The sequence below is a fragment of the Glandiceps talaboti genome, chromosome 21 (genome assembly GCF_964340395.1).
Source record: "Glandiceps talaboti chromosome 21, keGlaTala1.1, whole genome shotgun sequence".
Taxonomy (NCBI): domain Eukaryota; kingdom Metazoa; phylum Hemichordata; class Enteropneusta; family Spengelidae; genus Glandiceps; species Glandiceps talaboti.
The window spans coordinates 383,582-410,438 of record NC_135569.1 but is presented as its reverse complement, the minus strand read 5'-3'; the positions used below and the strand labels follow the sequence as shown (position 1 = coordinate 410,438).

At 36.5% G+C, this 26,857-nt stretch overlaps 2 protein-coding genes across 3 annotated transcripts; one reads left to right on the top strand and one right to left on the bottom strand.

The window, feature by feature from the left end:
- Positions 1-4,277: 4,277 nt before the first annotated feature.
- LOC144451521 (uncharacterized) lies at positions 4,278-13,926 on the top strand. 2 transcript variants are annotated; one of them, XM_078142393.1, is made up of 7 exons: positions 4,278-4,637; positions 8,107-8,229; positions 9,542-9,742; positions 10,907-10,961; positions 11,924-12,106; positions 12,408-12,761; positions 13,428-13,926. In XM_078142393.1, the coding sequence occupies exons 1-7, from the start codon at positions 4,516-4,518 to the stop codon at positions 13,833-13,835; spliced, it is 1,446 nt and encodes a 481-aa protein (XP_077998519.1). In that variant the 5' UTR covers positions 4,278-4,515; the 3' UTR covers positions 13,836-13,926. The 2 variants fall into 2 exon arrangements, with proteins under 2 accessions (XP_077998519.1, XP_077998518.1); XM_078142392.1 differs by having other exon boundaries at positions 9,542-9,805.
- Positions 13,927-23,203: 9,277 nt separating this feature from the next.
- On the bottom strand, positions 23,204-25,387 carry LOC144451591 (toll-like receptor 2). The gene has a single exon (XM_078142479.1). The coding sequence runs from the start codon at positions 25,366-25,368 to the stop codon at positions 23,659-23,661; it is 1,710 nt and encodes a 569-aa protein (XP_077998605.1). The 5' UTR covers positions 25,369-25,387; the 3' UTR covers positions 23,204-23,658.
- Positions 25,388-26,857: the final 1,470 nt, after the last annotated feature.

Sequence of the window (26,857 nt, the reverse complement as noted above, 5' to 3'; positions counted from 1 at the left end):
AATGTCACCATCAAAGCAAAAGTCTCCACAGGACATCAAAACATGGCATTATGTCAACACAATATCACAGGGAATTGCAATTAAATTTGGCATCAAAGTACATACCGTAAATTTAGCATGAATGTGTTATGGAGATAACACACCAATGCTTTAACCAGTTGATTCTTGTGCAGCCGATATGATTAACTGTCTTGCTTGAATCTTGACTCTGGCGTAAATGGACACTTTCTAATACATGTTTATTATACCATAGACAGTGGAGGGGAGACTCAACTGTGTATGATTATACCTTGTTACATACTGACTTTAGGTTATCTGATGTGTATTCAAATTGTGTGATTTCTTTATAGGGTTCACTTTTGAATCGTGTTGATTACGAATCTGATACCAAACCCGTATCCCCGTCACCTCCAACACAAAAACCACAACTGTTGCCAGCACCAGCATCGCCACAGGAACAAGAACAGGAACAGAAGCAGCAGCAGCAACAACAACAACATAATCAAGAACAAAAAGAACAACAACAACAACAACAACCACCACAACAACAACAACAACTCCATCAGCAAGATCAACAACAACAACAACAACAACCACCACCATCACCACCACCACCACAACAACATGATCAAGAACAAAAAGAACAACCACAACAACAACAACAACAACAACCACCACCACCACCACAACAACAACATGATCAAGAACAAAAAGAACAACCACAACTACCACTACGTGAGTTTGTGTTTTGATTTTCTTTTAAATACAGTTGGTTTGTCATCACACAGTCTTTCACACAAGTCAATACTTCATTCCAAATTCACGAGTCGTTTACCCGAAGAGATCTAGTTAATTTTTACTCAAAGAGAGCTAGCTAATTTTTTTACTGTAATATTTTCCTTGTAGCTGCAACTACCATTTATGAAAGACTAGCAACAAGAATACCCCCTAGATCATGGAGAAAAGTTGCCAGAGAACTTGGCCTCGATGAGCATGAAATAGATGTCATAATTTATGAGCATCCTCAACACGTCACTGAGCAAATATACCACATGTTAAGAAGATGGAAGATGAAATATGGTGACAAAGCAACCATGAATGTTTTAGTTAACGTGTTGGAGAAAGGTACTGAACTCCAGTTGGTAGCAGAGAGTATCCTTCGACCTCAGTAATCCGTTCTGTTCACATGACATTGCTTGTGACATCATATGGGCAGCGCCATCTTGAATTATCATGACGTTCTCATCTGTAAATTCAACGCAATACCAATATATTCATTCTGTTGTTTTTGTGGACGTGACGTTCCCAAAATTCCTAATCTGTCAGCTCATAAAGTATTATCCAGTAGTACGATTGTTGCATATCAAAGAAATGAAGCAATATTCACTCTAAATGGTTATTAAACAATAGCAAAATGATGTACATATTTAGTACAATTTGATAACATTTATGATAGCATAGGTGAGTATAATGCTTTCAGAGGGACACATCAGATACTGTCCGATGGCTTCATAACCAAAGCTCTTACCTCGACAAAAGTGAAATAGGTTTTAAATAGACTTTCTTATTAGTGAACTGATGACCACTTATAGCCATTTTGGGTAATGCTACATACCTGAGAAACAACGGAGGTAATCAATGTGTTCATATTGTGTTTATGGAATTAAGAGTGAATATATGAATGAACATATACTAGAGACGTCGTCCATCTTGGTTTTAAAGCTAAATACACGACCAACTGCAACATGAAAACAAGTGATTTTGTTGAAAAATTACAGAACATTGTAAAAGCATACCAATTATTTTTTCGAGAACGTCGATTTTTAAGAACTTAAATTGCAACGTGAAATTATGTAATCGCGTTTCAACCGAAAGAGCATCGACTCAAAAGGAATGGTTTTACCTTTGCCAGATTTCTCAATTCTTAGCAGACCTAGAAGAGTCATTTGATCATTGACTTAAAAGGAATGGTTTTACCTTAGTCAGATTTCTCAATTCTTAGCAGACCTAGAAGAGACATTTCATCATTGACTTAAAACGGCTGATTTACCTTAGCCAGATTTCTCAATTCTTAGAAGAGTCATTTAATCATCTTTACATAGCACAATAACTCTATAATAGAGTTGGTAAATCTTACCGTTGTACATTGGGCGAGGCACCATGTGAAATAACAAGTGGCAAATTTATTAAAGCAGTGCCCACACAATGGAGAGGCAAGTCGTTCGATCAAAATCTGCTTCTACATTGTTAATTTCCCATAATGCCTTGCTCAGTGTTCAACAGTCCTCTTCTAAGCCAGAGTTTAATAACAAATTAGTTATTATAGATATCTGTTTTGAAAGGATATTTAAAATGCCCATGTAGATGAGAATTGGGTATTTCTTTTTGATATTTTTAATGCAAAATTTGTACTATGTTTATCTCCTTGAAAAAGACAATGTGAAACAATATATATCAAATAGTATTGTTTGTATCTCAATAAATTGCACACAAAAAAACACAAAAAAGCCACACAATATAGTACGTATGGAAAATGTTTCTTATTGAACGTACAAAATAACAAACATTTTTCACGCGTTTTTTTTTTTACATTTTGCACTTTGTTCAGTTACAAGCATGGACTTAGTCAATGTTGTTTCACATTGTTTTTGTCAAGTAGGAAAACTTAATAAAACCGTCAAAATAAGTAACATCTTGTCATCTATATGGCAACTTTCACAAAAATTACACAAGTCAATACCACTATATCCATACTATATCCAAGGACAGGTTTTCAGTATTCGCTTTAGTTATAGCATATTTGTTTTAGTTGTTGCTTTATTAATCGAAAGAGGTGTAATTAAATATTTAACAAAAGGGGAGTGTTCACCAGAAAACTGTACATAAAATCTACAATATACATTTGTGATCAAAGCCAATTATTCGGCCAGTTCAAGATATATTTATGTACAGTTTTCTGCTGATTTGTTATATATTTAATTACTTTTGGATAAATAGAGTAGAGAGTTTTGTATACATTAATTCAACCCCAGCTTTTACCGTCCTCAAGAACAATCGTCCACCAGTAAAAGTACTGCTATCTACAAAACAACACTCTCACATTACTAAATGGTCAAATTGATGGTAAATGTGTATGTTTCATTAATATCCTCGTCAGCACTCACTTTTCATTCTGTACCTAGCTATTCAGAACAAATTTGAATTGGGCTTTTATTTACACTATTCAAAAAAGAATATTCATTAAAATTTAGATTGACGCATAAATTGAGATTCAAACAATACACAGTGCATTCAAAATAATTGTCTTTCTTGAGTCATAGAATTAAAAAATGATATCCATCATTTTTTATCATTCTGGATCAATGATTTATGCGAAAAATTGTGTGGAAATTCTTTAAAATAACGTTTACTGTAAGCAAAAGTCCAGTCAGACTTATTTCTGTGGGACCACAGTGGAAATAAGTTTTTAACTTTTCTGTGTGTGACAATAACGTTTATTTTGTTTGTTGTAACTGTTTTCTGTATAACTGTATACTGAATGTTTATTTTATTGTGCTGAAATAAATCAAATCAAATCAAATCAAATGCCATTAGTACACTTGTATTAATCACATGCTATCAACTTAAAGGAAACGTCCAGCAAAACTTATTTCTGCCTTTAGTACACTTATATCAATTACTGTCCTCAAGTTATATATCACTTTAGGTGATACAAACAATGTAAAGACAAAGAGATTGAGGTAGATGTGAGGTCCTCACAAGAAGTGTTCCCATAAACCCTTGCATGATTTCCCCAAAAATGGCTGAACACATGTCAATTGCTGTAGGTCTTCTTTACAAGATAAGGTTGAATAAGCAGGGTGCTCTTTATCACTCATAATATATGTTGATAAGCTTGGCAGTAATCAATACAAGAATAGTCTATTTTCTATTTTCTTAGATAGTGAGAAACTACTCGAATGCATTTTTCAATTCTCTAAACCTTACATCGGCCATAGTTTGTTGGGAAAACCAAACAACCCAAACAAATATGATGTCGATGTTTCCTGATTTTTCTACGCATCGATGGTAATGGTCGACAGATGGCAATCTTGACAAAAGTGACTTTGCTGCTATTAATCAACATGTCAAACCAACTTGTTCACAAAATTATGGCTGGAAAATTGACGTATTTTATGAAGAGTAGACGTACCTTTGAAACGATGACAACACATTGTGTAGAAATAATAAACCCTCCGTCATTCTCCCACATTCTAGGGACAGCTGTCATCGGATTATTTCAAATAGATATATACATTTATTAGCAATAAAGCGGCAGTATCTAGCGATTATTTTTCAAAGCGGCCGACAGCTGTGCGTGTTAGGCGGGATATAGGCAAGATAAAACCAGAAAACCGATAAAACGTTCCATTTCGTGTCTTCAATCTGCACACGTTATTATGTAAACTTACCTCAAGAATTTCCGGACCTGACTGCATGAACAATAGATGCACGTATAGGGTCAAATAAACAAAGATGGCGGGGACAAGTCGCTGTTCTTTTTGGTACCACTTCGTATACCATTTGTCCGAGAACAAGTATTCGATGTACGTGGTCTTTCTAATGATGTTATTGCTTGCTTCGAACCAGATTAGCAGGTAAAAAAATTTCAGTATCATTACAGAATATTTGATCGTTTATGTTATTGTAAATTTTCTTTTGATTTTGGATTCTATGGCAGTGTTTTGTTGCCCACCACATCACCACATACTAGTACCTGCAGGGTCATCACCCTATACAATGTATCGGTTTTCGTTTGTCTGTAAACGTTGACAACCAGAACAGTAGTCTCGCTGCCAGACTCGTGACTATCGATATCGTCCCTAAGCTTTGTAAGCCGAGCGGAGAAGCCGAGAGAAGTGAATGACTTTAGTCCCGGGACTAAAGTCACTCACTTCTCGCGGCTTCGGCGCTCGGTTTACAAAACTTAGGGACGATAGTCACGAGTCTGGCAGCGAGACTACCAAAACAGTTGTATGCAATCTATAGATAAATTCATACTTTAAACGAGTGTCTATTTTGGCCACGGTGCATACATAAGCGTAGATTTAGCGGACATTCATTCGGAGCTGCATTGATATACAAATAATTATTCTATGTACGTATAAATTTATCAAGGAATTGCCTGCATGCTATATGTTCTTTGCTTTACAACATACTTTGTTCCAAGTACAAATTGCTAGTGGGTCCGACTGTCCATACATAGCACTGAAGTTAATCCAACACTTAATGCAGGGTCTAAAATAATGTAATGACAGTTGTTCGGTGTCCATAGTAGGTATGATTGAGAGTTGAGAGTGAATACTTTGAAGACCTTCGTGGGGTCATATATATGTGTCATGCCAAGTGTAAGTGTTCAATGTGCACACATCGAGGACGAACTAGTGATTTATAGAGTGGCAATAAAATATCCTAGAGTCGGGATATTGTACTATTAGAAAAGTGCACGGTTGGTTCACCAGGATGATTCTGAAGCTTGATAATAATATAATAACAAATTACACGTACTGAAACTGACAACCTTGAAACCCAGACTGATCAGAGCTGATTTGGTGGAAGTGTACAAACTTTTCCATGAACATACTCTCGGTGACCCAGCTGTATTTTTCAAAGTATCTACTTGCAAAACAAGAATTATTTAAGAACAGATTCAGATTGGATGTAGGTAAAATATTTGTTCAGTCAACGTGTCGTAGACATTTGGAACAGTTACCACAAAGGGTTATTGCTACTACTACATCAATTAATCATTTTAAGGCGTGTATTGATAACATCCTCAGAACATACAGTAAGGGGTCTTTAAAAACCTCATTGGCTTCCTACCCCCACGTAAATTCACGGTAAACTGGTGTCGGTAATTTGTCAATGTATAAATCCCACACAATCAAGGATCACTACACCAAAATAAATTAAGCTGTTCAGGGATGAAAGTATAACTGGAACTATCATAAATCCATACATGTTTTAAACCTTTACAACTATATATTTTTGTAACTTTATGCCGATAAATAATAACTTTACGCAGAGCCTAACGAGGTTAGGGAAATGTCCACTGCTAAAAAATCTGATTTCTTCTATTTTTTTTTTGGAAAGACACTCAAATTCTTAGGCTTCAAAACCTCCTGAATAAATGTATGACACAGCCTGAGAACAACTACCGCTGCGTTTGTTTGTTTGTTTGTTTGTTTGTTTGCTTGTTTCTTTGTGGTAAGCATGTAAAATGACGTACAGTGTAGTCTAGCTGCTAGACCTCGGGCTTTCTTCTCAACACTCAAGGTGACATACAATCGAAAATGCAAATCACAGAGAAGACTCCATAAATAAGGCAAATCGAGTATTTGGAATGATTAATAGAACATTCGCTTGTAAATCGAAGGATATTTTATTGCCACTCTATAAATCACTAGTTCGTGCGTACCTTGACTATTCATATCGCCCTCACTAGCGACCTTCGGTCGCCTTCGCAGTGAGCAGAATAGCCCGAGGGATCTAGCAACAAGACTACATACAAGGTAGTTAGTGTCGGTAACTTCTCAAATTATATACACCACAGGAACCAGAATCCCATAATTCTATTTACTGATATTGAACATTATTGTAACATAGCGACCGAGTCTGACTGTTACTGATAATAACTTCCACAGATATAACAAACTTATAAAAGCGTTGCCTAAATTTACTCAAGAGGCATCCCCTGTTGTTTTTGTGTATCAGAGTTTTCTATCAGTACTCGCAGCTGTGGCAGGACAACTGACATATTTAGTAGTTATTTCTGTAATACGTTGTCGTTTGACATAATACTACAGTGTGTGTCTTTGTTTACAATCGATCAAACTAAACACATTGAAAGCGAACCCTCCAAGCAATATATTTATGGCCACTCTCAGCCATCAAGGTATGGAGTTAATTATGGAATGGTCGTTCTCGATCTCACATAATCACATGACAATTAGATTTCATCACGTGTCACAATGCATCAACCAATCAAATTGGCACCCAAAAATATTGAATCCAGTAAACTGAATAGAATTATTCCATAACCTCGACACAATACATAAAATGTACACTGAAAAGAATGAAACTACACCTAAAACGCTATAAAAACGTGTGTGTGTGTGTGTGTGTGTGTGTGTGTGTGTGTGTGTGTGTGTGTGTGTGCTGCTGCTGTATGTACTCTAGAAGCTTAAATCTAACAATGTATTGATTAAAACCCAAAGAACGTTGTTTTCATTTCTTGTTTTCATTAACCCCGTCATTTGTAGAGCTGTTCGCATGAATGGTCACAACGAGTTTAACACACGCCATTTGTAAAACTAGTCACGCTTTATACAAGGCTGACACTTTTATCAGCATAACATATATCGATAATTTCCTTCTCTGTCTCACTGTTCTGTATTATGATTAACTTATTTATTTGGAGGAGACGGTAATTAATAATTCAACTTGATACAACTCGGATATGAGAACTTCAACACTTTACTCTTCCAAAATGCTAAACTAAACATCAGCTAATGTTCAGTGAATAGCTAGGAAGACAACCAGAGGTCACTTGTACACATTTTTGAAGTAGAAATGACACCAATTTTAACTCATTTTAGAATCTAATATGGCCGCCAAATACTGCGTTAATATTGTGTAAATATTAGAAAATGAAAGATAGGCCATTCCTTGAAAACAAGACAGTGAACCCCCAAATTTCTTTCATTATTTCAAAAGGACCAGGAACATGTTTTGCTATGGCAACGTTTTGGAAGATTTGAACAACTTTGAATTTCAGGGAAATTGGTACCCGAGGCGCATTCTACCATAAGACTCTAATTTGACTGAGAAAGGTTCGCAAATATAATTGAACAGTATCTAAATGAAGCAGTAGAGCATACCCATACTCAATCTTGTTTGGGGTAATTTTTTATTGCAAAAATGTGCAATCCAGGATTTTACAGTCCATTGAAAGTAAAACGGCTAGCGCAATATAAGACTAAAATATTAACCTGAGTACTGTATCTCCTTTCATGCTTTGTGTTCAAATGCATATTGTCTTACCTCAACTATCTTTCTGTTATTTAGATATGTCATTGTGGCTACAAACGTACAAATGGCGAACGACATCAAGTTTGGAGATAAGGAGTGTCGAACAATCGAAAGACATGTGCCAAGGAAAGAAGATGGTTGTCGAAAAAATGATACCCTGTGAGTAAAAACAAACAACAAAAATTGTACATATTTCCTTACATACAATAATCCGTTACATTAAAGGTGATTATAAAAGTTCCACTCAGATTTATTTTCGAGTTTCTTCTGGTATTTCCGGTATCATTTCGGTCACATGACGGAAGAGGTTTCACAACCCTGCTGATATCTTGTACTTTCTATCTTTTTCCCAAATGCTAAAGGTTAAAGGTTAAAGGTTATAATAAAATGATATTTACTGCGGTAACACTTGTCATTTTAAATGACATAAAGGTTTCGAAACACGGTAATAATCCCCATTTCATTACTACCCTACACAATTGCCGAGACATTTTTTAATAATGATATGAGTATATGTACCACTTTATACATGTACCACAATGTTAGGTCGAATTAATAAAAGATGACATGCACTTTATATACTGAAGTGTGACTCGGACCAAATTACAACAAATCAAACATTACTGGCATGTTTTAATGAGGGTGGGTAATGTGATACCATGGCAATTTAGAACAGAAGCGATGTGAAGGCCATTTTGACAAATATTCGTTATTCATTGGTTATTAATATGGTCTAAGGCAACAACGAAACAGCTGTGGAAGGTAATGCACACGTTTTAATTCACATTGGTGGCGATTATGACGTAATAAATGTCAGGGGTTAATAAAGCAGGTTTGTATTTAGAATTTATGCAAATATCCCGTAGAAAGAATATCTTTGGTCGAAGCAGTAAGTCCGGTCATTGAATATCAGAATAAAGGTTGAATAACTGGGCACGCGATCGACAGACTGAATACCTAATTACAAAACTAATAAACTAACTGACAAACTTACACGTTGGCTGGATGGAGAAAGACTTATGGTCAGTCAGTCATCAACAACCAACCAACCAAACAACCAATCAATCAACCAATAATGGTGATAATAATACAGTGTAATTGTATTTATAATGCGCCTGTACTCCGGAGAGATCCAGGCACTATAAATAGTCGTGATTACACCTGGCATGGATACGAAGCACAATGACCCTTTATATACGTTCTCAACTCCTTGAGTAGCATACATTATATTGTAGCCTTTGTAAGTGCATGTAATTTTGACATTAAATATTACAACAAACCAACCAACAACCTAAACCAGCTAACTACTAATTGAAGGACTGACTGACTGACTGACTGACTGACTGACTATCAATATTACACATCGCACTAAATCTTACCTATATATATTCACATACTTGATTTTGCTTGATTCTAGTAAAACATATACTTATTTTCGATCTAAGTGAATCCATTTCTCAATTTATTTCAGATGTGAAATTCCTATCCACACGTCAAAGTGTTCTTGGCATTATACAGGAACTGGTATGAAGTATCAACTCCTTGCTGGACCACTGTTTAATATCATATTTGGATTCAGTGGTGTTCCTGTAGGAATTGTCTTAGAAAAGAAACGCCATAATAGAAAGAATGTAATTGCTACGTGTGCTATTTCATGGAGTTTAATGTTATGGTATGGTTCACTGGCTTTATCATATTGGCATTTAGCACTGACCAGAATCGGTGTGGCGTTATTGTAAGTGTATCAAGGAATGTGTAGCCTACATGTAGTCTTGAAGGACTAAACCTATTTCAGCTCAGTATCCTAACTGTCGTTTTGATTGCCCAAGCTTACAAACATTCCTTAGATCTGCCAGTCTTTAAGTCATGCCCCATCACGCATGACGTCAGCAAAAAAATAACATACATCAGAATAGAGAATCTGTTGCCATTAAACCTCATATTCCAACTTTGATTCATAATGTGACATGATTGTGATTTACATATATGTAATTAGGATTTAATTATGTCTAATTGTGTATTTGACCAATTAGTTTATAGGTAAATACTGGCAGTTGTAAAATCCATCAATACTCTTGGAAGGATGAGCGATAATTAAAAAATGAAAATAAATGTAACAGTCAATATAGTTTTATAGTAGTAGTAGTAGTAGTAGTAGTAGTAGTAGTAGTAGTAGTAGTAGTAGTAGTAGTAGTAGTAGTAGTAGTAGTAGTAGTAGTAGTAGTAGTAGAGGTTAGTAACCTTCAAGACAACAGGTACGCAAAGGAAGTTCTCTATTTAAACGAGTATTTATACTATGCATGTATGTTAAATCACTAAATATCCTAGACATAAATAGTGGACGCTCTTCGGGGATAATCACGCCTTTTGTAGAGATTCGCTGCTGTGTCTACTCCTTCTTTCATAAGTGGTTACTGTCGACACTGACGAATTTTTGGTCTACAAATGTCACAATCACTAAAACTGTACTCAGTGTTGAAACGTTATTACATTTTCTATTTTCTGTGCATTTCTGACTTGTTTTGTGCCCCCTTTGAACAATTTCGCAACTGTTGGCATCTCGGTCGGGGCGGGGTGGGGTTAGTTGAATGACATTTTCGCACCATCATGTTATAGGGATTATCCATGCATATGTAGAAATCCTGTGAGTGTGACTACCCCGTGGCCTAACAGTAGGATTTTGCTACCATCGGAATAATAATACTGAGAGATCATAGAACTTTACAAAGCCAACTAAGCTTTCATTAGTACAATAAATCTTTGAATTCGATAATAGTTGCAAGGCAATGATCATGATCATGTGAGCATGAGTTTGTCACTGTTTTTATTTTCAAAGCGAGGCCGCCTTTACAGCATTTGCAGTCAGTTTGATATCAAGTTATGTTCCACATGTGAGTATTTATAGTACGACCTTGATAACGTGACCATGAAATTTTAACTTTTTACACTCAAAATGACTTACAATGAAAACCATATCACCTAAAACAGAATGTAGTCTGGCTAGACAAAAACTTACAAACATAGTATCATTTCATTATCTGGCTACATTGTAACAGAAAACATTGTAACACTGGTATATTTCCGTCTAAAAGAAGAATCTTACATTGTATGTGTGCCTTGCATCGATTTGGTTAAAAATGTAGCAATGTTGGCACTATACTTATCAAGCAAGACAATGAAATATGTACTCATGTTATTAAGATTTGTGTCGAACCAGACAAATCTCTGTTTCAGCTGACATGGTTTTTATCTTGGCGTACTACTAGTCATTGATATGAGATAGTTGTATTGAACAATATTTTCTAGAAACGTACATAGCCAAATCAACATGACAAATTTACTCCAACAATACAAAATAAATACCAACCCATGTTGAGCGACTCACATTATCAGACAAGCCCATGATCCACTCAGGATCACCTACCGAAACGATTAACGATAATAACGAAATGTTGATTTTGGCTGTAATGACTGACACTTTGTCTTATACATATAAATGGGGTTGGTATGGTGAGAGTCACATGATGGCTTTAACCAAGATAGGCACATTTCAAATACAGACTAACAATAACAGAAGCAGGACACTACACAGCAGGATCTAATAACATTGATAACTTATGAACATTGCAAAAAGGAGATTGAAGCAGGCATCTGCTGAAATCGTCACACATAGACCTGGTGCATTTCTAATGTTCCAACTGAAAAGCAAAAACCATGGTTACTTAGTCTGTTTCTATGTCTAATTAATGGATGGGACACCAATATAATCATTTATTTGGGGTTTCAAGTTGCCTGTGTCTGTTATAACTCTAAATGCCACACCAACTTCGTTTCTCCTGTATAACTCTCACAGTACTTCCGTGCGATTGCGATGAGTTTCTTTATGTGGGGTGCACACTTCGGCTTCAGCATGGCATTTGTCATCAAGATGATAGCCTCGAGTACTGGATGGAGGAATGCGTACTTTGTGACGGGATTACCTGGTATCTTACTTGGACTACTCACATACTGTACAATAAAGGACCCAAGTCGTGACGTAAGAAATGTGACCTATCTATCTACCTTCCCACATACCTACTGATAGCTGGATGGATAGGTGAATGTATGGATAGATAGATAGATAGATGGATGTTCGCATATACATAGGCAATCTCACACAAACACACAAATCAAATAATTTACGAGTGGCAATTCGGTACAAAAGCCACACACAAAAATATACCACAGGAATAACGATTGAGTGTTTTATATAGCCAGTCCCATCCCTATCACATACAATTAGTTTATAATAGTCGAAACGAAATGCTGTAATAATTGAACTGTTTCCTTTGTTGTAGGTGACACAAGGTATTGGAGCCGAACAGTTAAACAATGGCACCATTCATAACGAGAAACCCTCTCTGGATATGCACCACTCAACACTTAACCCAGCTCCATTCTGCAACACGCTGTTTCTTGTACTCGTCATTGGTGGCGCTATTCGTTGTGGAGGAGGGCACACATTTTATTACAACATTCACAATTTCATCAACCATTACTACCCCAGTTTCCCGGTTGAAAATTTTCTAAGTTGGATACCTGCTGTCGCAGGACTACTGGGGTCCCTGACGGGGGGAGCATTAGCTGATAGAATAGCCACACACAGTCAACAAGGATATGTTGGCCGACTAAGAGTAATTCTTGTTTCTGTGGTAAGTTGTGTAACAGTTCTCAGTTTCCTAAAAACAACTTGAAAACTTCTCCTGGTCATATTATTTTTTTCATTTCTAGACTAGCTGATGACTGCTAGTGAAATCCTGTGAACTCTTACAAAATAAGTTAAAGTTATGTTGACAGGATTATAGGGGTTACAATAGCCTGTTTATGGCGCTAGTGGTACGCCGTTTGTCAATCTCTCCATATACCCTCTAGGTAACGATTTAAAGTGTGCGCCTGATGCATCTTAACTTAGCGTGGCCATGTAGATTTAATTGGAATGTTTAGGTAATAGAACTTGACTATATTTTCTGTTTGAAAATTTTTGTATAACAACTGAGCCAAAGCCTTTGTTTGTTACTCGATAAATTGTAAAATAAAAACAACTACAACAAACGCAAAAAGAATTAAAGAATGAAGAATTTTGTTATTGTATGTACAGGAAGTGATTTCTGAACAAACTTTATACCCATATTTTTAAGGTTATTTTGTTTGCAATGTATTGACTTACAATGGTGGGTTTAGTTCTTGTTTCCTTGTTGTTTTGACACAGAACAACGTAATGGGTATAAAGTTGCTGTAATCATTAAACTCTAAAAGAAATATCTATTTCTAACCGATGATATGACCACTTTAACCCCAAAGTTTGTTTATCATTCCAGATGTTTTCCATTCCCTGTGCCCTACTAGTGTTGTCTTTGCCACCACCATGGAGTTTCTTTGTGCTAATACCTGGATATTTTATCAATGAAATGTGGAGTGGAATCATCGTGACAACTATCGTTGAACAGGCTCCTCCTGGACGCCAAACCTCCGCCATGGCCATCTACGGTTTCACGGTCAATGTAATAGGTGGCAATCTCGCTCTCTTTTTACCGACATTGAGAAGAATATACAACTGGAAGACGGCAATGCTTGTTTTATGGCCAGGGGCTTATACGTGTTCGTTATTTCTCTTTACATTGGCTATTGTACTCGCTAAGAAAAGGACGATCAGGAAGACGTCATACCATCATCATTTAGGACAAACTGACGAAGTGATTTTACTGGTGTCAAACGGTAAAAGGTAACGGTTACCAACTTATTTACTTTCAATTCAATGAACATGGAGCTTTAAAGACATGTTACAGTTAGAGAATAAATTCAATATATCATTTAAAAGAACTGTAAATTTATTTATGAATTAAAATGGATTTTATTGGTGACTTATGTATATGTGCGTAATTATGTATATATATGTGTGTATGTGTGGTTAACGGGATTTGTCTCCGAAAACATCTGCCAAGACTGACATACATGAATATAGATTTCTGATCAAAAATGTACAAACGATGTGCTTTGGAATGGGTATATTTTTCAAGTACAAAATTATTCCTGTTGTATAATTGTTACACACTTTGAAAACCCTCTTGTTTCTAAGTTTTGTTGAAGTACAATGCATGGACATGGACCAGCATGTGAAAATTATGGTGGTTCGTACAATACTCCGTGTTATATCTATATCAGTAGAATTGTAAAATATTGGTTGAGGATTTTGAAAATGGATGATGAAAGACTTGTACGCAGATGTTACGAGTTTGTGGAATGTCTAATTTCTCGGAAATAAAGTTATTGATATCAGTTGGACTTGTTGAAGATAAGAAGAATTATAGACAAGAGTTGATTGATCAGGTAAAGAGAGTAAGACAGGATAGTTCCATAGAATACTTGCTTTATGAACCAATACAATTGAGGTCCATATACCATACACATATAAGCACGTAAAACGTAAATCAATTTAGCAGACTACATATTTGTTTGTTTTGTCTCTTTATTACCACGTTGTATCTGACATTCTAATACTCTATGGAATAGAGTGTTAAAATCACCAACTTAGCAACTAGATAGTCAGTTATTATGTGAATAAAATGCTACATGTACTTGCCTACAGCAGGCCTTCTTTTTAGAGAGCGAAATTATCGCTTTTTGAAAATGAACCATATATGTATATATAATATATCCATATCCTTACTTGAAAGTGTTGGACTCTGGTCACCTAAGTAGTAGACACTTTGGCATTTACTCTATCATGCAACCTCATTAAATCATATTGGTGTAAGTAAACTTTATACAATACATTTCATAGTCAAATAAAAATAAAGTCCCTTCCTTTAGTGGGAGTAAAAATGAAGATCACTTGGCAACAACACAATTAACGAAATTATGACAAAATACATCTGGCTCCAAGATTAGACATTCAAGTCATGGGAAGAAAGAAGGAAAAAACTCATTCAGAGATTGAAATTCAAAAGTAAAACAAAACAAGAGTTGTAAAATCCAATTGCAAGACAAAGTAATTGCAACCCCAACAAAACACGAGAGCTGTTACTTGTTACATGTTAATGGCAGGTCTACTTTTCACTGTCCTATTCGACGAAAGTGAAAAAATTAGCAATAGATGCAAGCATCATAAACACATGTACAGTAACAGGAATGGATACAGTAATCAGAAGTAAAATGATATGAAGAATAAAGAGAACAAAAAAGCTGATATTGAAGGGAATAAATCAGAGTGAGATTGACTGGAATTATATATGTATCAGACTGTAGGCAATTTATGACAAGTCTTTGTCCTTGATACATATTTCACTACAGAAGTTTTGTATGAAGAGATGTTAACAGAAAAGAAAGTATTGGATATAATTTACCACACGCTGTGGTACAGAAATGAAAGTATTGGTTATAATTTACAATCCACAAAGTGTTTTCTACAGAAATGAAGAAAAAAAAATACATTAGACAGTGAACAAAAAAGGTAATGAATATTTAAAAAGAAATTAATGTCGTAAAGACCAATAGAAAATGGCAAAATATTACTACTGAACTTTTGGAAAAAATAAAGCGATTTTCCAGAACACCAAAGACGTCGAATATGGCTGGCTCCACTTGACCTCAGCTCAGGTGATAAACAACTTAAAGACATGAATATTCCAGAAGTAAGAATATAAATTCAGAGACGAAATTTCGATGACTTGTTCACAAAAATAAAAGCAAATTATGAATGTGTAACAACAAAGAATTACCTTTAGTCAAACTTCGATTCAACAAAAAAAAACACATTAAAAACGTGAAAATTATAGTATTTTTTTCTACAGAATTGAATATATCAAAAGTATGGCACCTGTTACAAGGCTGGGCACGCGTGTCGTTAGTACTCAAAAGACGAGAATAAATTAAACGTTCTATAAAATTAAACTGAAAACGTCAAAACCAAAAATAAAATAAAACCGAAGACAAAATACGGCAGACTAAACTTCTAGTAATACAAGAAAACTTAAAAAGTAAAGGTATTCCGGACAGAAACAGGCCGCCAGCGGCCGCGGCATGGCGCTTGTCTCCACAACAGTACAACAATCGGTCCGAGATCAAATTCCGTCAACACAAAACTAGTGTCACTTCAAAAATGAAGGAAAAAGTGAAGGATAATCCATGATGAGTAGAGTAAGATCAAAATCCAATAGAACACAGTATTTGACGATTTTTGTAGTAACGCACGGTTTGATAGCTTGGATATAGGGAGCTGTGATCAGTTGCTTGACAATGCTGAGTGTATCCAAACAGGAAAAGAACGAATTACTGGAAATCAGGGGCGATTTTCGCAAAGACTCATGGGGGGTAGCAAAAAAATGTCGTAATTTTTAGACAAACGTCACAAAGGTACAAACATCTCAGAAATTAAAACAGTATCAATTAAATTCTGTTTAGAACAAAGTGTTGCAGTTTAGCTAGCTCTGGATGTACATGCTACGAGGTTCTACATGTCTTCCCTCTCAGTTGTGTCACATGATATACGTGTTGGGAGTTTAAATTCGTCTAATTCAACCGGTAAATTATCATTCTCTAAATAATCCTGTATATTGCCCGACCTAGCATTAAAGTCACCACATATGATAGTCAGACAGTTAGGGAACGAGCTTGTGTACTTTTCGAGTTCCTCTTCCAGTAGTGAAAATGCTTCATCATTTGCATATTGCGACGAACCTACAGGTGATAGGTATACCACGCAGACGAGCAATGAGTTAATTATATAATCTTTTGTAATTCTAATAAGATCCTTAGAAAATCATTACCAGTGCTTGGCAGGTGCTCTACGTTAGTTACGATAGAATTTCTAACAAGTAAAGATATTCTACCCGAATGTCTGCCAAAATGACAAACTTTCTGACGTACACAACATTAATGGAAAAAAAATCAGAAAATGTAAAATGATTTTAGTCTTAGCCAATGTCTCGGTTAAACAGATGATATCGTAGGAAGAAATGTAGTTAAGTAAATCATTATCAATAAACTTACTACTTAAACCATTTAAATTCCAACAAATACATTTCAAACGAGATGAAATAAAATCATCTCCTGTCACTATTTGAGTATGAGATCTGCTCTGATTTCTCTTTTCAAGACCAAGAAAATATTCAGCACTCTTTTCTCCCTTTTTCGATCACTGTGCCTTTGAGCGGACAATAAATCCCTGTGTAATATAGTCGTAAAGACTATCTAACTCGACCGTAGTGGTGTCAAGGAGCTCAGCATTTTCACAAGATGCGTTGGTGCTATATAAAATATCTAATTCATTTAATTTCTTTTCCAGGTCTTTCAATTTACAGCAAAGGTCTTTTGCTTGCTATAATAAATGATACATTTTCGAATTTTATATTTAATAAGATCCCATAGGAACTTAACCTTTTACACTCAATATCAGTATATTTTTCAATCCATTCTTTAATTTTTTCCCTTAATCTCCTCCTGGTAATTTTTATCATTTAATAGACTACATTTAAACATCCAATCGAGGATGGTCCCCTGTTGGAATCGCTGGAAACCCGGAAAATGTAAACTGGGGAATGATCACTGAAAGATACTGGGCAGATATTAACAATAGTGAGGAACTCGTGGAAAGTACACGAGAAACTCTGATATTTAACACCTAATAAAACATTAGAATAGATTGCCTACGAAAGCTAATAAGTTGTAGTCTTAGCAAGCCTTCGATAAGAGTGAAAAACCCACTCCGTCACACCAAGCTGTTCGATTGACCTTGTGTATGACAGAACATATACACTATAAAAATTGAGTACAGACACATTCGCCAACGGCAGCGTCTCTAGACTACGGCACAACCCAAGAAACCTGAAATATCACGACCAATTCGTGAAAACCAACGACTCAACCTCACAGAGGCATGCAAGAAAACGATTACTTAAATGAAGAAGTAGGTTTTAACAGAAAAGAAGTGAAAATGACGGTAAACCAAGAGATTATGTCAAGAGCGTATTTGACATAATGTTGACTACACCGTGACCAGCAAGAGAGCGAGAGCATGGGACAAAAGTGTTGCTATAGCTACCTGACCATGTCACCAAGACTCCGCCCCTCAGCAACTGACTGGCATATGAAAAATGTGCTTCAACTAAGACACGGGATTTCTAGACCTGAAATACAGGGAAAAATCCGACTTTCTCCAGTAAGGTACCAACCAAATATAGGCACCCGGGGGCGTGACACCCGCAAGCTTTCCGCAACAATATTTTGAGCATTGTCTGAAATTAGAAAATAGCTTACAGTCAAAAACCACTGGACCGATTGCCATAATATTTGGTGAGTATATTACCTTGGATGTCTAGTTTGGAAATTGTTCAAATCAAAATGATCTTACCACAGATGTGTGATTTGGGTAAAAGGTGTGGTTTTTGGTAAAATAACTACTGGGGAGATCAGTCTGAAATTTCGTGGGAACCTTCTTAGGGGTGTTTAGATTAAGAATTGTTCATGACAAAATGACCCCAAAAGTGATATGCAAATTAGGGCTTAAAAATAGTCTTTCTGTGAAAACTTTATAATTCCATTACTACTGATCAGATTGGGTTGAAATTTAATGGGGTGCGTCTGGGGGCGTGCAGATGAATGTGTATTCGCAACATGATAATCCCGTTGGTGATATGCAAATTGGGTCTAAAAGTCTCTCAATTTTGGTCAAAAACATACATCTTGAAAGCTGCATGGTGAATGGGCTGACTCTTGGTGGGGATATTTCTGGGGGTATTCTGCAGTTATCGTTCAAAACATTTTGACAAAACTGGCCATAGCAACCATGAAAATGCCCTTAGCAACAGTGAAATGATGATGCACATTACAAAGATGACAATAGGGATGGGTAGGTAAGTTAATAAATATTCCAAAAATGTAGGCAATATGCCTAGTAACAAGACCACGCTAATAGTAACAGTCAATTCATGGACTATATTGTAAAGATAATGGATAAATAGGCAAGCAAGTAAAGATTCAAAAAATACAAGCAAATATGCCTAGCAACTAGACCACGCCCATAGCAACAGCCAAATACAGTTGTGCTTCAATGCCATTGAGGCTATTTTCTTCTCCAAATAAGAAATACGTGATGCTAGACACCTTTACAAGTATATGAGTGCTCAAATTGAGCTACAACGAACCTCCAATCGGTAATGTTGAGCGCTTTTTCAGGAGCAAAGAGAACAAGTTACAACATGGTTTCCAATATGCTAATCAGTCTGTAAATTCACGCCAACTATTTTGAGTTACAAGTGAGAACAAAAGCCTCATCACTCCGCTCAACAATATTGCCTTTTGTTGTAAGGTTGGGATGCGAGCTTTTTTTTTGGTTTATTCTGAAGTATTCATTATCTTACTGTAAGGGACTGGTCAGTTTCGGCTTTGGGTGTGGGGTGGTGGATGGGGGGGGGGGTCACCCTGTTTTTGAAATTGGTAGGGGTCATCCTGTTTTGGAAATTTTTGATAGGCGCTCATTGTGTTTTGGATTTTGATGGAAGAAAAAAACACATGAGCCTACAGTGGGATGACCTTCTCTGAACTGTGGAATGTTTTCTTTTCCATGTTTCCTACCTATAATTCATTATTATATTACTTCACCTGGTATGACACTCTAACACAACTATACAATCATGTACATACCATGTATTTGGTATGACACTCTAACACAACTATACATGTACATACCATGTATTTGGTATGACACTCTAACACATGTCCATGTCCATGATGAGTCACGATCAAATACCTGTCATGTAAATATGATATATTGGGGGGGGGGGGGGTGTCACCATGTTTTAGAATTGAGTGATGGGTGAGGTCAGCCTGTTTTTGGGTTTTCCAGAGAGAGGGGGTCAGTGACTTTTCGTAGACCCGATAGAAAAATCCACCGTCCCCTCCCCCTCCCAGGCCGGAGAAACTGATCGGTCTGTACGGGTGTGGGTAAGGAAACTAAGGAGATGTCGCTTATGTTTCGCATCCTTGATGGATTAGCTAACTGAATGCTATACACGTCTATAATGCCCATTAGCTCACCACACTGCCCGCCCTTTACTGTGCGAGGAATGACAACGTGTCTTCCATTGCCCTACTTTTACCTGTATGTACGCTATGAATATTTAGATTTAACATCTGTCGTAATATTTTCACTGCGTGATTGGGCTTTGAATAATAAAGTATGGCAACTACAGAGAATTTGTCTGTTAGCAGCGTTAGCGATATTTGGATCGTCGCTAAGATTTCTTACCTACCCCTCTGAACTGAACATTATGGACAACATAAGAAAAATTATGATATGGACTTCACCACGTAGTTTATCATCAGCTTTTTGTCGAGTGATTGCAAATTCACCGAAAGTGAAAGTATACTTCGAAATCTATGATGATGCCTACTACTTTGGTGAGGATAGACTCAGCCAATTATACGAGGATATACCATTCAAGCCTAGATGTAAATTTGAAGATGTCAAGCGAATACTTGACAAGGAGACCCCCACAGAAAGTCATGTAGTAATGAAAGACATGGCGTATAAAGTTACATCCAAACTGGACTATCTACCAACTGGATATCAACACACGTTTCTGATACGTCATCCCGTCAAGGTGTTTTTATCACTCTACAAGGTCACGAAAAAGTCTTCCATCAACTGTGACAAACCCTGGCCGTCGGACTTTACAAACTTTAAATCCATTGGCGAGCTGTATGATTACGTCATTAAGATGACCGTGACAGACAGACAAATCGTTGTTGTCGACGCAGATGATATTCAACATGATCCCGCGAAAATGTTCGAGAAATACTGCCACGCCGTTGGGTTGTATTTCAACGAGAGTATGTTACACTGGGATCGCAGTAGCATGCCCGGGTATATGATGGTCAGCGATCCGTATAAAGATTATGAAATTTGGTTTGGTGATATGCTACAAAGTAATGGATTTAAACAGGAGATACCATGGAAACCCAATGATGCTGACATTTCGGTTTTACCCCGCGAATTTCAAATAGCAATTGAAGAATCCATGCCCGTTTATAACATGCTATGGGAAAGAAGATTGCCTCTTGATTAGCAGGAGTGTACATTTTATTATATGGACACATTTCACTATGACATCTAAATGTGCATATACACTTCACTATGACATGAGCATGCATTGCACTATGTGCATACATTTGTATGGACATCCCCAAGAACAATGCCTTATGTTTAAGAAGATTGTCATAATTATGCACAACTGATAAAGATGCCTATTTATTATATGTCACTTACACTGGACCACCCCGTAATGCATTGTTTTCAATGGGGAAAGTGATTATGACCTAGCAGTATATATTACGGTACTGACCGAAAATGACCCGGAACTCTTTTTTCATATTGACTGAAATCAACCTGGAACTATTTTGACATGCAGAAACAAAACGAAAATTTCTGTGCATCAAAATCAACATCTATTTGTGATGAATACACGTTTGTAAATGGAAAATTCTGCCATAAAACATACTCTGCTACCCGTCGTGCATATTGAACACATATTGCCTGGCCATGAGGGCTATAGCACCCGTTTATTACACCCGAGGGACTGTGAGTTACCAGAATCACATGCTATTTCCCGAGGCCAACGGCCGAGGGAAATAGCATGTGATTCTGGTAACTCACAGTCACGAGGGGGTAATGAACGGGTGCTATAGCCCGAATATAGGCCAGGCAATATGTGTTTTATAATATACCTCATGCTGTGAACTCGCGGTGGCAGACGACATCGTCACTGAGAAGCTGCCATTTTGACCTGCTGTGAACGCGCGGTGGTCACGTGACCATGTAAAAATTGATGGGACTATTTCCCCAAGGGAAGTAGTCATTCTATTTTCCTATCACGTGACTGATTCTAGCGAATCATGGCACAGCATTAACACTAGGTATATTATAACATATCCTAGCACCTCGGGCATATAACTCAATATCAAGATAATAATATATAATATATGTTATTTTATCACGAGCAGGAAATATTTCATCTAGACTCGATTTACTTCTTCAGTGGACTGAATGTTTATCGTTATACATATCATGAAAACAAACTGATGAATGTCTTTGGATCGATTAATTTTTTATTGTTTAATAATAGTTACAGATATGTTGTTAATAAGACTTAGGGAGCCTTCAGTAAATACAAGGGAGAGGGCAAGGGGTAAGGGGGTTCACATTTTAGCAGTTTGAGACCTGGTGAACTCTTAACCATATAAACAGGAGAATGCATAACACCCAACTGTGTTAGAGCCTTAGGCACTTCTGATAACTCTATATTGTGTGTAAAGACAAAGCGGTTAAGACTGCTACAAAAATTACCATAGCTCCAACACATCCACTACTTACATAATATGAATATCTCACAAATGGCCGTCGCCTCAGAGTAACACATGCACGTACAAACAGGTTTAAGTTTAGTTTCATGCCAAGATCAATTTAACTCATTAATAACATGTAATCACTGCTAAATATATTTATTTGTATATATTGTAATCTTTACTTTTCATGGATTTATTAATGGAGTAAATGTAATCTAATCTATGTGGTTAATAGTATGTGGTTCCTGTCAATGCAAAGGAAATTTCATGACGAATAAAAACGTTTTATTATTCTATTAATCGCATGCCAACATCAAGCAGTTGGTCATTGCTCGAAATCAGTCGATTACAGTATTATAGTATTCGGCAAATAAACTGTGACCCCTTCCTTTGTGTATTGGTAAAACGAGATAACCCACCCTTATTTGCTGACAATCACGGATAGCTGCATTAGCAGAGAGAGCTCGAACGTTTTAGCATAGGCCTATTCCGTTGTTCTTGACTCCTTCAAAACGTACACATGGCCTGGCAGATGATGTGTGTAAATCTGGCACAAAGCGAGTCTAGCTTCAAACCTTTCACAAGTTAACTCACCACACGGTGTACAACATAAACAAAACTACATACATCGTCTGCACTGTGGTAAACGATTTGTTGTTTAAATGTAAGTTTATTGATGTTATTTACCTCTGACCTAATAGTATAAATTCGAAGTAATCATAAACAAATTCAGCAAATATTCAGATACTGGGGCCGATCCATTGGATTTCCACTCCAAACTCCAGTTTTTTTCACATTTCAAAAAGTTTCACCGTAAATATCACTACACTGGTATAATATAATATAATAGCAGTAAATCACTTCTGGGATGGTATACCCTTGTTGATTTTGACCGGTCTACTCCTTACACGCACTCGCTCACACTCGTCTATATACGTCATCAACTAAATAATGATGCTTTATACAAGAAATTGGTAGGGACTCTGAAAATCAGAGACAGACATTTCATAGTTGTTAACCTTATAACTTATACAAGTTTACATATTTCAATAACTATTTTGAACAAATATGACCAGATCAATGTATTTGACTTTAACTGATTTCTTGCATAATCCAAGATTTATCTGTGGGTAAGCAATGAATTAGCAAAGCATACGATTTGTCAGTGGGTATGAAATAAATTAAAAGGCACGAATATATTTCTTTGCTTTAGACAGAACTTTCCATTATAATATCTGTTTCAGAGATTGTAAGACTATTTATTGAATCTCCACAGCCTAGTCCACACTGTGAAATGCATGTACTAGGACAACATTTCTCCTTGTCCTTAGCACACTTACTTCGACAACATTTCTTATTCGCTTTACTATGCCTCTTACTTGGAGTTTTGATTTCCTTCACTAACCAGTCAAAGAATGTCTTAATATCTCTCGGATTATCACTATTTGGGTACACTTTATGATTTTCAAACATAACATTAGGAAGCATGGTTGTCCTGACTTGCTGACGAACGTCTTCTTTAGCTACAAGTAACACAACGTTCCTGTTCTTTTCTTTTTCTTGTAAGGCCATCTTTAGTTCATATTCACATCTTTGCTGATGTATAAATTCATTACTAAGAACAAAAATGGTTTTGTTGCTCTTTGAAATTGCTTTGATACTTGCATCTGTTTTGTATCCTGGTATGAATTCCCTTTCTTTGGTACAGACTTTTAATTTGTGATTGTCATGAAGAGGGGTAGCAATATTTGCTTCTGCCCAATCTCTATCCGTTTCTGTATAAACAATATTGACGTCGTAATCATAGCATTTTTGCATTTGTTGCGTCATACTAGCCTGTTTGCCTTTCTTTGTTTTACCACCTCTCCCGTCTATATTTTGAAATTCGCTATATGAAGATGTTTTAAACTTTTCCCGTACTCTAGAAGCCCACATCGATGACGCCACAAGGAGACATGCTACCATAATACCAGTGATAAATAGCGATATTGGTAGAAATATATACGATCTAGGTGCCGAGGCACAGAAAGGATCGTTAGATAAAAACGTGATATGCATGTTACTACACGTGTACTCGTAGTCTTGAAAATAATACGGTAATCTTTTTCCATGTTTAGGTTCAACTGGTAACAACACTGCTTTGAGAGACATAAGGAAGACTGCGAGATGACAATCGCAGTAAAGAGGATTACCTTGTAACTTGAGTTCCACTAAAGCTGGCAGGTTGTAAAAATAATCTGGGAATAATACAGTGAAGTAATTATTTTGTATACTCAGGTATTGCAAATTTATCAGTCCTTCCCAAGTGTTTTTCGTCAGAGATGATATAGCATTGAAACTTAAATCAAGCCTTGTTAACTGACCAGAATTAACGAAGCTACGCTGTGGTATCGAATCAATATTATTGTATCCAAGCGAAATTGACTTAGAATATTTTAGCAGTTGTATAATTTGTATTGGGAAGGGACCTGGTTGACTCCTGTCTAAAACGCCATCAGCATAAAAATGCTGAATAATGACCACACCGTTGTTGTTATACAAATAATTCAGCATATTCTCTACGAATGGGAATATACCTGAATAGCTGATGTTTAAACTTCGTAAGTTGATTTTGATTGATTTATTATAATTGCTCAACTTTGGAAACACTTCATGAAACGTTGCGTTGCTTTGATATTGGGGATGTAGAGAACGTAATGTAGTTATTTCCATGTAGGTTTCAGAATAGCTTAAATCTATATTGGACAAGTCTACGTATTCCACGTGTAACAAAAGAGAGATAATATCATCCTTAATGTGTACCCGTTCACTTCGTTGACTCGAAAGACCAAGGTAGGAAAATTGCCACAAATTTGTCAACATTTCAACATCAAGCGAATCAATTTCGTTACGGGATAGCTCGAGATTCTTCAATGACATTGGAGAAGAAGGGCCGTCAAAAAACCCTCCTGAAACACGTTGTAAGTCGTTGTTTGCAAGGTTGAGCAATTCTAATCTTGGAAGACCAGCAAAGGTACGTGCTTCTATTTTAGCAATTTTGTTGTTGCTCAACCAAAGCTGTCTAAGAGATAGCAATTTAGAAAACGCACCATGCTCAAGTTTCTCTATTCCGTTGGAATCTAAATGCAATTCTTTCAAAGGAACCCCAATAAGTGCTCTGAAGGTCTGTTTGCGTAATTTAATCAAATTCCATTCAGAAACATGCAATGAAGTAATATTCTTGTGGCCATATAAAGCTTGTAAAAAGTGTAAAAAGTCAGTCATGTTATAACCTTGACCGTGGTATACGACTGATCCGATGGATTGGATTTGAAGTAAGGCTTGTTTATCTACAGTATCGAATTGATTATGAGACAGAATCAATTGATCAAGATTGGTTGACTGCAGGGATTCAAAAACGCTTGTTTTAAGGTGGGTCAATCCACATTGTGCGACGTTTAATATTTTCAGGGACAGACATCCAGGTCCCATGTTCAGACCACGCATTGGGTTCCCTTTGCTGGATACAAAACGTATGCCAGATGCAAACACGCACATGTACTTAGGAAGAGCTTCTAACAGGTTGTCACTCAAATCGACACTTTCAAGGGTGGACAAGTGTTTTAGAAAATCAGGTGGAAGAAATTTTAGTTGGTTGTTGGACAGGTCTAGATACTTTAAAGACCAAAGACCCCAGAAGGCATTTGAATGAATCGTTTTTATACCACAATTTGTCATTTGTAAGATTTCAAGCTTTCCAAGTGGATCAAACATGTGCGTGTTCAGATTCTGTACATTACAATGTTCAAAATACAACTTAGTTAACACTGACAAATCAGCAAAACTATCGTCTTCAAAATGTCTTATAGGATTGTTAATTAAACTAAGTGTCTTTAAATGTCTTATACCAAGAAAATAATGTTTTTCAATTTTGTCTAATAGGTTCCATCCTAAATTCAGATACTCCAGGTCAGGGTAGCGGGTAAGGGAACCTTCTTCAATTGTGGATATGTTGTTGTAACTCAGGTACAGCTCTGACGTACTTGGGTTTAATGTTGTTGGTATTTCAGTCAACCGTTTGTTCATGCAGTCCATTATGGTGTTGTCTAGGAGGTCGCCATGGCAGAGCTGGTCGTCTGCTTGTACGAGGACAGGGTCAATAACCAGAAGAAAAATCAGCGACTTGATAGATAAATGTAATCCTGTCATGGTGAATTGTGTAATCTGAATATCAACATAAAAATACCGGTTACACTAATTCACAAAAAGTGTATGTGGTCACTAAACACGACATTTACCACACAATTAGAAAGACGTTTCCTATGTAAATGAAATATAGAATATGACAAATAGAAACTATTTCTGTATACTTGTACTTACTATATCGTCACGAGAAGTTGGAAAAAACTGCCAAAGGCAGGCATCCAGT

Excerpts from the sequence above, each read along its gene's own strand:
- LOC144451521 (XM_078142392.1), top strand. The coding sequence starts at position 4,516 with ATGGCGGGGACAAGTCGCTGTTCTTTTTGGTACCACTTCGTATACCAT. Across the intron at positions 8,230-9,541 it reads TGTCGAAAAAATGATACCCT|ATGTGAAATTCCTATCCACA; the intron begins GTGAGTAAAAAC and ends AATTTATTTCAG. Across the intron at positions 12,107-12,407 it reads TAAAGGACCCAAGTCGTGAC|GTGACACAAGGTATTGGAGC; the intron begins GTAAGAAATGTG and ends CCTTTGTTGTAG.
- LOC144451591 (XM_078142479.1), bottom strand. The coding sequence starts at position 25,368 with ATGTCATTGAAGAATCTCGAGCTATCCCGTAACGAAATTGATTCGCTT.